We start from the raw sequence: 11,816 nt of genomic DNA, 5'->3' as shown, positions 1-11,816 counted from the left end.
TTGTAGGAAAAACTAGAAGCAGAGGACACCATCTCAGACTAAAGGGACGATCCTTTAAAACAGAGATGAGGAGGAATTTCTTCAGCCAGAGGGTGGTGAATCTGTGGAACACTTTGCCGCAGAAGGCTGTGGAGACCAATTCACTGAGTGTCTTTAAGACCGAGATAGATAGGTATTTGATTAATAAGGGGATCCGGGGTTATGGGGAGAAGGCAGGAGAATGGGGATGAGAAAATATCAGCCATGATTGAATAGCGGAGCAGGCTCGATGGGCCGAGTGGCCTAATTCTGCTCCTAAGGCTCCTCGTGAGGAGCACATTTCAGTCTGGCTGCCCAGACCATCAACCCCTTCAGTGACCCCCCCCCCCTCGTTTCCAAACACCCCGACCTCAGGGAGGCCCCCGGGAACATCCCTCACCATGTGGTAAGACCTCCTTCAACCCAGGATCGATCCCTGGCACTGCCCCTCTGGCAGTGTTACCCGGACTCCCCAACGGTGCCTGTGTGCCTCCCTGCTCCGTCTCCAAACACCTGGGGGTCTCCAATGACCTGGGAGACCCCCCCAGGCGCCATTACGATTCGATTGGGTTTGTTTATTGTCACGTGTACCGAGGTACAGTGAAAAGTATTTTTCTGCGAGCAGCTCAACAGATCATTAAGTACATGAAAAGAAAAGGAAATAAAAGAAAATACATAATAGGGCAACACAAGGTATGCATCGGGTGAAGCATACAGGGGTGTAGTATTAATGAGGTCAGTCCATAAGAGGGTCGTTTAGGAGTCTGGTAACAGCGGGGAAGAAGCTGTTTTTTAGTCTGTTCGTGTGTGTTCTCAGACTTCTGTATCTCCTGCCCGATGGGAGAAGTTGGAAGAAGATAGATAGGTTCTTGATTAATAAGGGGATCAGCGGTTATGGGGAGAAGGCAGGAGAATGGGGATGAGAAAATATCAGCCATGATTGAATGGCGGAGCAGATTCGATGGGCCGAGTGGCCTAATTCTGCTCCTATGTCTTATGGAAGAGTGAGTAAGCAGGTGGGAGGGGTCTTTGATTATGCTGCCCGCTTTCCCCAGGCAGTGGGAGGTGTAGATGGAGTCAATGGATGGGAGGCAGGTTCGTGTGATGGACTGGGCGGTGTTCACGACTCTCTGAAGTTTCTTGCGGTCCTGGGCCGAGCAGTTGCCATACCAGGCTGTGATGCAGCCCGATAGGATGCTTTCTATGGTGCATCTGTAAAAGTTGGTAAGAGTTAATGTGGACATGCCGAATTTCCTTAGTTTCCTGAGGAAGTATAGGCGCTGTTGTGCTTTCTTGGTGGTAGCGTTGACGTGGGTGGATCAGGACAGATTTTTGGCGATGTGCACCCCTAGGAATTTGAAACTGCTAACCATCTCCACCTCGGCCCCGTTGATGCTGACAGGGGTGTGTACAGTACTTTGCTTCCTGAAGTCAATGACCAGCTCTTTAGTTTTGCTGGCATTGAGGGAGAGATTGTTGTCGCTGCACCATCCACTAGGTTCTCTATCTCCCGCCTGTATTCTGACTCGTCGTTATTCGAGATCCGGCCCACTATGGTCGTATCGTCAGCAAACTTGTAGATGGAGTTGGAACCACGTTTTGCCACGCAGTCGTGTACAGGGAGTAGAGTAGGGGGCTAAGTACGCAGCCTTGCCGGGCCCCAGCATTGAGAACTATTGTGGAGGAGGTGTTTTGTTTATTCTTACTGATTGTGAACGACTGAAAACGTTTGTGGAAACCAGCATGAAATAGCTGCCGTCTCACAAATGCAGCCGTTTGCTGTGGGGACCACCAGGAGAATCCGGACACATATTTAAATGAGCAATCCAGAGGCAATGGAATGGGAATTGGTGCATTCTTGATAGATTTCAGGTGGATTCTCCTGAATTTCAGGTGAATTTCAGATGGATTCCTGGTGGATGTCAGGTGGATTTCAGGTGGATTCTGGTGGATTTCAGGTGGATTCTGGTGGATTTCAGGTGGATGCTGGTGGATTTCTGGTGGATTTCAGGTGGATTCTGGTGGATTTCAGGTGGATTCTGGTGGATTTCGGGTGGAATCTGGTGGATTTCAGGTGGATTCTGGTGGATTTTGGGTGGATTCTGGTGGATTTCTGGTGGATTTCAGGTGGATTCTGGTGGATTTCGGGTGGATGCTGGTGGATTTCAGGTGGATTCTGGTGGATTTCTGGTGGATTCTGGTGGATTTCAGGTGGATGCTGGTGGATTTCAGGTGGATTCTGGTGGATTTCAGGTGGATTCTGGTGGATTTCAGGTGGATTTCAGGTGGATTCTGGTGGATTTCAGGTGGATTCTGGTGGATTTCAGGTGGATGCTGGTGGATTTCTGGTGGATTCTGGTGGATTTCAGGTGGATGCTGGTGGATTTCTGGTGGATTTCAGGTGGATTCTGGTGGATTTCAGGTGGATTCTGGTGGATTTCAGGTGGATTCTGGTGGATTTCAGGTGGATTCTGGTGGATTTCAGGTGGATGCTGGTGGATTTCTGGTGGATTTCAGGTGGATTTCAGGTGGATTCTGGTGGATTTCAGGTGGATTCTGGTGGATTTCAGGTGGATTCTGGTGGATTTCAGGTGGATTCTGGTGGATTTCAGGTGGATTCTGGTGGATTTCAGGTGGATTCTGGTGGATTTCTGGTGGATTTCAGGTGGATTCTGGTGGATTTCGGGCGGATCCCGGATCCATTGGGATCGGTTTGCAGATGATTTTTTCGGGATTAAAAGGCGTGTCGGGGACGCGCGGCGGACGCAGCGTCGGGAACGCGCGTTGCGGATGTTGGGCGGACGATCGGGAGCGCGCATTCCGGCTGCAGCCGCCGATCCCGGTTTGAGGATCGGGAGCCGCTCCCGGGGCGGGAATGGGATCATTGAGCAGCCGCCAGGAGGCCCGCGGGGAGGAGCTGGAAATCCCGCCGGGATCCGTCTACAGATTCCCGCCCAAATCCGGTAAGATCCCGGGAAACACCGGGAACCACTGTAACCGGGATTGGGAACCACTGTAACCGGGATTGGGAACCACTGTAACCGGGAATGGGAATCACTGTAACCGGGATTGGGAATCACTGTAACCGGGATTGGGAATCACTGTAACCGGGAATGGGAATCACTGTAACCGGGATTGGGGAACACTGTAACCGGGAATGGGAATCACTGTAACCGGGATTGGGAATCACTGTAACCGGGATTGGGAATCACTGTAACCGGGATTGGGAATCATTGTAACCGGGATTGGGAATCACTGTAACCGGGAATGGGAAACATTGTAACCGGGATTGGGAATCATTGTAACCGGGATTGGGAACCACTGTAACCGGGAATGGGAATCACTGTAACCGGGATTGGGAATCACTGTAACCGGGAATGGGAATCACTGTAACCGGGATTGGGGAACACTGTAACCGGGATTGGGAATCACTGTAACCGGGATTGGGAATCACTGTAACCGGGAATGGGAATCACTGTAACCGGGATTGGGAATCACTGTAACCGGGATTGGGAATCACTGTAACCGGGATTGGGAATCATTGTAACCGGGATTGGGAATCACTGTAACCGGGAATGGGAAACATTGTAACCGGGATTGGGAATCACTGTAACCGGGATTGGGAATCACTGTAACCGGGAATGGGAAACATTGTAACCGGGATTGGGGAACACTGTAGTCGGGATTGGGAATCACTGTAACCGGGATTGGGGAACACTGTAACCGGGAATGGGAATCACTGTAACCGGGAATGGGAATCATTGTAACCGGGATTGGGAATCATTGTAACCGGGATTGGGGAACACTGTAGTCGGGATTGGGAATCTCTGTAACCGGGAATGGGAATCACTGTAACCGGGAATGGGAATCATTGTAACCGGGAATGGGAAACATTGTAATCGGGATTGGGGAACACTGTAGTCGGGATTGGGAATCACTGTAACCGGGATTGCGAATCACTGTAACCGGGAAAGGGAAACATTGTAATCGGGAATGGGAAACATTGTAATCGGGATTGGGAAACACTAACCGGGAAAGGGAAACATTGTAACCGGGATTGGGAAACACTGTAACCGGGATTGGGAATCATTGTAACCGGGAATGGGAAACATTGTAATCGGGATTGGGAATCACTGTAACCGGGATTGGGGAACACTGTAACCGGGATTGGGAAACACTGTAACCGGGAATGGGAATCACTGTTACCGGGATTGGGAATCACTGTAACCGGGAATGGGAATCACTGTAACCGGGAATGGGAATCACTGTAACCGGATTGGGAAACACTGTAACCGGGATTGGGAATCACTGTAACTGGGAAAGGGAAACATTGTAACCGGGATTGGGAAACATTGTAACCGGGATTGGGAAACACTGTACCCGGGATTGGGAAACATTGTAACCGGGATTGGGAAACACTGTAACCGGGATTGGGGAACACTGTAGTCGGGATTGGGAATCACTGTAACCGGGAATGGGAATCACTGTAACAGGGAATGGGAATCATTGTAACCGGGATTGGGAATCACTGTAACCGGGATTGGGGAACACTGTAGTCGGGATTGGGAATCACTGTAACCGGGAATGGGAATCACTGTAACCGGGAATGGGAATCATTGTAACCGGGAATGGGAAACATTGTAATCGGGATTGGGAATCACTGTAACCGGGATTGGGGAACACTGTAGTCGGGATTGGGAATCACTGTAACCGGGATTGCGAATCACTGTAACCGGGAAAGGGAAACATTGTAATCGGGAATGGGAAACATTGTAATCGGGATTGGGAAACACTAACCGGGAAAGGGAAACATTGTAACCGGGAATGGGAAACATTGTAATCGGGATTGGGAATCACTGTAACCGGGATTGGGGAACAATGAAACCGGGATTGGGAAACACTGTAACCGGGATTGGGAAACACTGTAACCGGGAATGGGAAACATTGTAACCGGGATTGGGAAACACTGTACCCGGGATTGGGAAACATTGTAACCGGGATTGGGAAACATTGTAACCGGGATTAGGAATCATTGTAACCGGGATTGGGAAACATTGTAACCGGGATTGGGAATCACTGTAACCGGGATTGGGACCATTGTAACCGGGATTGGGGAACACTGTAACCGGGAATGGGAAACACTGCTACCGGGAATGGGAATCACTGTAACCGGCATTGGGAATCACTGTAACCGGGAATGGTCAACATTGTATTCGGGAATGGGAATCACTGTAACCGGGAATGGGAATCACTGTAACCGGGGATTGGGAATCACTGTTACCGGGAATGGGAAACATTGTAACCGGGATTGGGATTCATTGTAACCAGGAATGGGAAACACTGTAACCGGGATTGGGACTCACTGTAACCGGGAATGGGAAATATTGTAACCGGGATTGGGATTCATTGTAACCGGGAATGGGAATCACTGTACCCGGGAATGGGAATCACTGTAACCGGGATTGGGAATCACTGAAAGGGGATTCATTGTAACCGGGAATGGGAATCACTGTAACCGGGATTGGGATTCACTGCAACCGGGAATGGGAATCACTGCAACCGGGGATGGGAATCACTGTAACCGGGAATGGGAATTACTGTACCAGGGAATGGGAATCACCGTAACCCGGATTGGGAAACACTGTAACCGGGAATGGGAAACACCGTAACCGGGAATGGGAATCACTGTAACCGGGAATGGGAAACATTGTAACTGGGAATGGGAATCACTGTAACCGGGAATGGGAATCACTGTAACCCGGATTGGGAAACATTGTAACCGGGATTGGGATTCATTGTAACCGGGAATGGGAATCACTGTAACCGGGATTGGGAAACATTGTAACCGGGATTGGGATTCATTGTAACCGGGAATGGGAAACACTGTAACCGGGATTGGGACTCACTGTAACCGGGAATGGGAAATATTGTAACCGGGTTTGGGATTCATTGTAACCGGGAATGGGAATCATTGTAACCGTGAATGGGAAACATTGTAACCGGGAATGGGACACATTGTAACCGGGAATGGGAATCACTGTACCCGAGAAAGGGAAACATTGCAACTGGGAATGGGAAACACTGTAACCGGGAATGGGAATCACTGTAACCGGGAATGGGAATCACTGTAACCCGAATGGGAATCACTGTAACCGGGAATGGGAAACATTGTAACCGGGATTGGGAATCACTGTAACCGGGAATGGGAAACACTGTAACCGGGATTGGGAAACATTGTAACCGGGAATGGGAACCACTGTAAACGGGAATGGGAAACTTTATAACCAGGAATGGGAATCACTGTAACCGGGATTGGGAAACACTGTAACCGGGATTGGGAATCACTGTAACCGGGAATGGGAAACACTGTAACCGGGATTGGGAAACATTGTAACCGGGAATGGGAAACATTGTAACCGGGATTGGGAAACATTGTAACCGGGAATGGGAAACATTGTAACCGGGAATGGAAAAGATTATAACCTGGAATGGGAATCATTGTAACCGGTTTTGGGAAACATTGTAACCGGGATTGGGAAACATTGTAACCGTGAATGGGAAACACTGTAACCGGGAATGGGAATCACTGTAACCGGGAATGGGAAACATTGCAACCGGGAATGGGAAGCATTGTAACCGAGATTGGGAAGCACTGTAACCGGGATTGGAAAACATTGTAACCGGGATTGGGAAACATTGTAACCGGGAATAGGAATCACTATAACCGGGATTGGGAAACATTGTAACCGGGAATGGGAAACACTGTAACCGGGAATGAGAAACATTGTAACCGAGAATGGGAAACACCGTAATCGGGATTGGGAAACACTGTAACTGGGAATGGGAAACACTGTACCCGGGAATGGGAAACACTGTAACCGGGAATGAGAAACATTGTAACCGAGAATGGGAAACACCGTAACCGGGATTGGGAAACACTGTAACCGGGAATGGGAATCACTGTAACCGGGTTTGGGAAACACTGTAACCGGGAATGAGAAACATTGTAACCGAGAATGGGAAACACCGTAACCGGGATTGGGAAACACTGTAACCGGGAATGGGAATCACTGTAACCGGGAATGAGAAACACTGTGACCGGGAATGGGAAACACTGTAACCGGGAATGGGAATCACTGTAACCGGGAATGGGAAATACTGTAACCGGGATTGGGAAACATTATAACAAGGATTGGGAATCACTGTAACCTAGAATGGGAAACATTGTGACCGGGAATGGGAAACACTGTGACCGGGAATGGGAAACATTGTAACCGAGAATGGGAAACATTGTAACCGGGAATGGGAAACATTGTAACCGGGATTGGGAGACATTGTAACCGGGATTGGGAATCACTGTAACCGGGATTGGGAATCATTGTAACCGGGAATGGGAAACATTGTAACCGGGATTGGGATTCATTGTAACCAGGAATGGGAAACACTGTAACCGGGATTGGGACTCACTGTAACCGGGAATGGGAAATATTGTAACCGGGATTGGGATTCATTGTAACCGGGAATGGGAATCACTGAACCCGGGAATGGAATCACTGTAACCGGGATTGGGAATCCCTGTAACCGGGATTCATTGTAACCGGGATTGGGAATCACTGTAACCGGGATTCATTGTAACCGGGAATGGGAATCACTGTAACCGGGATTGGGATTCACTGTAACCGGGAATGGGAATCACTGCAACCGGGGATGGGAATCACTGTAACCGGGAATGGGAATTACTGTACCAGGGAATGGGAATCACTGTAACCCGGATTGGGAAACACTGTAACCAGGAATGGGAAACACTGTAACCGGGAATGGGAAACACCGTAACCGGGAATGGGAATCACTGTAGCCGGAATGGGAAACACTGTAACCGGGATTGGGACTCACTGTAACCAGGATTGGGATACATTGTAACCGGGATTGGGATACATTGTAACCGTGAATGGGAAACATTGTAACCGGGAATGGGAAACATTGTAACCGGGAATGGGAATCACTGTACCCGAGAAAGGGAAACATTGTAACTGGGAATGGGAAACACTGTAACCGGGAATGGGAATCACTGTAACCGGAATGGGAATCACTGTAACCGGGAATGGGAAACATTGTGACGGGGATTGGGAATCACTGTAACCGGGAATGGGAAACATTGTAACCGGGAATGGGAAACACTGCAAACGGGAATGGGAAACTTTATAACCAGGAATGGGAATCACTGTAACTGGGAATGGGAAACACTGTAACCGGGATTGGGAAACATTGTAACCGGGAATGGAAAAGATTATAACCTGGAATGGGAATCATTGTAACCGGGAATGGGAAACACTGTAACCGGGATTGGGAAACATTATAACAAGGATTGGGAATCACTGTAACCTAGAATGGGAAACATTGTGACCGGGAATGGGAAACACTGTGACCGGGAATGGGAAACATTGTAACCGAGAATGGGAAACATTGTAACCGGGAATGGGAAACATTGTAACCGGGATTGGGAATCACTGTAACCGGGATTGGGAGACATTGTAACCGGGATTGGGAATCACTGTAACCGGGATTGGGAATCATTGTAACCGGGAATGGGAAACATTGTAACCGGGATTGGGATTCATTGTAACCAGGAATGGGAAACACTGTAACCGGGATTGGGACTCACTGTAACCGGGAATGGGAAATATTGTAACCGGGATTGGGATTCATTGTAACCGGGAATGGGAATCACTGTACCCGGGAATGGAATCACTGTAACCGGGATTGGGAATCCCTGTAACCGGGATTCATTGTAACCGGGATTGGGAATCACTGTAACCGGGATTCATTGTAACCGGGAATGGGAATCACTGTAACCGGGATTGGGATTCACTGTAACCGGGAATGGGAATCACTGCAACCGGGGATGGGAATCACTGTAACCGGGAATGGGAATTACTGTACCAGGGAATGGGAATCACTGTAACCCGGATTGGGAAACACTGTAACCAGGAATGGGAAACACTGTAACCGGGAATGGGAAACACCGTAACCGGGAATGGGAATCACTGTAGCCGGAATGGGAAACACCGTAACCTGGAATGGGAATCATTGTAACCGGGAATGGGAAACATTGTAACCGGGAATGGGAATCACTGTAACCAGGATTGGGAAACATTGTAACCGGGATTGGGATTCATTGTAACCGGGAATGGGAAACACTGTAACCGGGATTGGGACTCACTGTAACCAGGATTGGGATACATTGTAACCGGGATTGGGATACATTGTAACCGTGAATGGGAAACATTGTAACCGGGAATGGGAAACATTGTAACCGGGAATGGGAATCACTGTACCCGAGAAAGGGAAACATTGTAACTGGGAATGGGAAACACTGTAACCGGGAATGGGAATCACTGTAACCGGAATGGGAATCACTGTAACCGGGAATGGGAAACATTGTGACGGGGATTGGGAATCACTGTAACCGGGAATGGGAAACATTGTAACCGGGAATGGGAAACACTGTAAACGGGAATGGGAAACTTTATAACCAGGAATGGGAATCACTGTAACTGGGAATTGGGAAACACTGTAACCGGGATTGGGAAACATTGTAACCGGGAATGGAAAAGATTATAACCTGGAATGGGAATCATTGTAACCGGGATTGGGAAACACTGTAACCGGGATTGGGAAACACTGTAACCAGGAATGGGAATCACTGTAACCGGGAATGGGAAACATTGTAACCGGGAATAGGAAGCATTGTAACCGAGATTGGGAAGCACTGTAACCGGGATTGGAAAACATTGTAACCGGGATTGGGAAACATTGTAACCGGGAATAGGAATCACTGTAACCGGGATTGGGAAACACTGTAACCGGGAATGGGAAACACTGTAACTGGGAATGAGAAACAATGTAACCGAGAATGGGAAACACCGTAACCGGGAATGGGAAACACTGTAACCGGGATTGGGAAACACTGTACCCGGGAATGGGAATCACTGTAACCGGGATTGGGAAACACTGTAACCAGGAATGGGAATCACTGTAACCGGGAATGGGAAACATTGTAACCGGGAATAGGAAGCATTGTAACCGAGATTGGGAAGCACTGTAACCGGGATTGGAAAACATTGTAACCGGGATTGGGAAACATTGTAACCGGGAATAGGAATCACTGTAACCGGGATTGGGAAACACTGTAACCGGGAATGGGAAACACTGTAACTGGGAATGAGAAACAATGTAACCGAGAATGGGAAACACCGTAACCGGGAATGGGAAACACTGTAACCGGGATTGGGAAACACTGTACCCGGGAATGGGAATCACTGTAACCGGGAATGGGAAACATTGTAACCGGGAATGGGAATCACTGTAACCGGGAATGGGAAACATTGTAACCGGGAATGGGAAACACTGTGACCGGGAATGAGAAACACTGTGACCGGGAATGGGAAACACTGTAACCGGGAATGAGAAACACTGTGACCGGGAATGGGAATCACTGTAACCGGGAATGGGAAATACTGTAACCGGGATTGGGAAACATTATAACAAGGGTTGGGAATCACTGTAACCGGGAATGGGAAACATTGTAACCGGGATTGGGAAGCATTGTAACCGGGATTGGGAAACATTGTAACCGGTAACCGGGAATGGGAAACATTGTAACCGGGAATGGGAAACATTGTAGCAGGGATTGGGAAACTTTGTAACCAGGATTGTGAATCACTGTAACCGGGAATGGGAATCACTGTAACCGGGATTGGGAATCACTGTAACCGGGATTGGGAATCACTGAAGCTGGGAATGGGAAACCGGGATTGAAATGAAATGAAAATCGCTTATTGTCACAAGTAGGCTTCAACGGAAGTTACTGTGAAAAGCCCCTAGTCGCCACATTCCGGCACCTGTTCGGGGAGGCTGTTACGGGAATTGAACCGTGCTGCTGGCCTGCCTTGGTCTGCTTTCAAAGCCAGCGATTTAGCCCAGTGTGCTAAACCAGGGGGTGGGCTTTCTGTTTTTTTCCTATGTCTCTAATGATACAGGGGACAATGCTGCCGGCGATTTTCCTGCTGCCCCAAGTTTTTTCCTATTGGGGAAAAATTTGAAATGCCATAAATATGCAATCAGCTGCTCCGGACTAGAGAGGAAAACTGTCAGAATCTGTGAAATCAGCCTGATGGGTCCCGAACAGCAGTTAGATGTAGCATTTAGTGCGAAGGGAATGAAAGGATATGGGGGAATTGGGATTCGGCTATTGAGCTGGATGATCAGCCCTGGTCGGAGTGACTGGTGGAGCAGGCTCGAAATGGCCTCCTGCTCCTATTTCCAATGTTTCCATGTGACCTGCCATGTTTCACAGGGTGTCACACTTTGAAGGGTTTGTGCTCTGTGTCCTCATCAGAGTGTAAACCAGCCAAACTACACACACTCGCCCTTCTCCTCCGCCCACAGTTTGACCTCTGGCCTTGGGCGCAGTTTACTGCTCCCCCGGAGGAACATGTTGGCCGCCTGATCCTCAGTTCGTAGCCGCTGAATCCGTGTTCTCTCTTTCAGGCAATTACTTTGCCAGTCATTTCATCATGGGAGGGCAGACGTTCGACTCAACCTATCCTGAAGGATACTTGTTCGGAGAGAACAGTGACCTGAATTTCCTCGGAATTCGCCCAGTAGCTGTGAGTATTCTATGTATGTGTGTACTGTACATGGTGTGTGTACTGTACATGGTGTGTGTACTGTACACGGTGTGTGTACTGTACACTGTGTACGGTACACGGTGTGTGTACTGTACACTACTGTACTCG

The 11,816-nt window shown here is 48.8% G+C and overlaps 1 protein-coding gene across 2 annotated transcripts in view; it reads left to right on the top strand.

The window, feature by feature from the left end:
- Positions 1 to 2,811: 2,811 nt before the first annotated feature.
- rnf157 (ring finger protein 157) overlaps positions 2,812 to 11,816 on the top strand; it is a 127,692-nt gene continuing 118,687 nt past the window's right edge. For both annotated transcript variants that reach the window (XM_072483895.1, XM_072483894.1), the window contains exons 1-2: positions 2,812 to 2,981; positions 11,569 to 11,687. In XM_072483895.1, coding sequence (XP_072339996.1) covers positions 2,894 to 2,981; positions 11,569 to 11,687 — 207 coding nt within the window. In that variant the 5' untranslated portion in view covers positions 2,812 to 2,893. The remainder of the gene's footprint in view (positions 2,982 to 11,568; positions 11,688 to 11,816) is intronic.

The sequence above is a fragment of the Scyliorhinus torazame genome, chromosome 18, assembly GCF_047496885.1.
Source record: "Scyliorhinus torazame isolate Kashiwa2021f chromosome 18, sScyTor2.1, whole genome shotgun sequence".
Taxonomy (NCBI): domain Eukaryota; kingdom Metazoa; phylum Chordata; class Chondrichthyes; order Carcharhiniformes; family Scyliorhinidae; genus Scyliorhinus; species Scyliorhinus torazame.
Note: the sequence above shows the minus strand (reverse complement) of the source record. Positions and strands in the feature narration are given on the sequence as shown.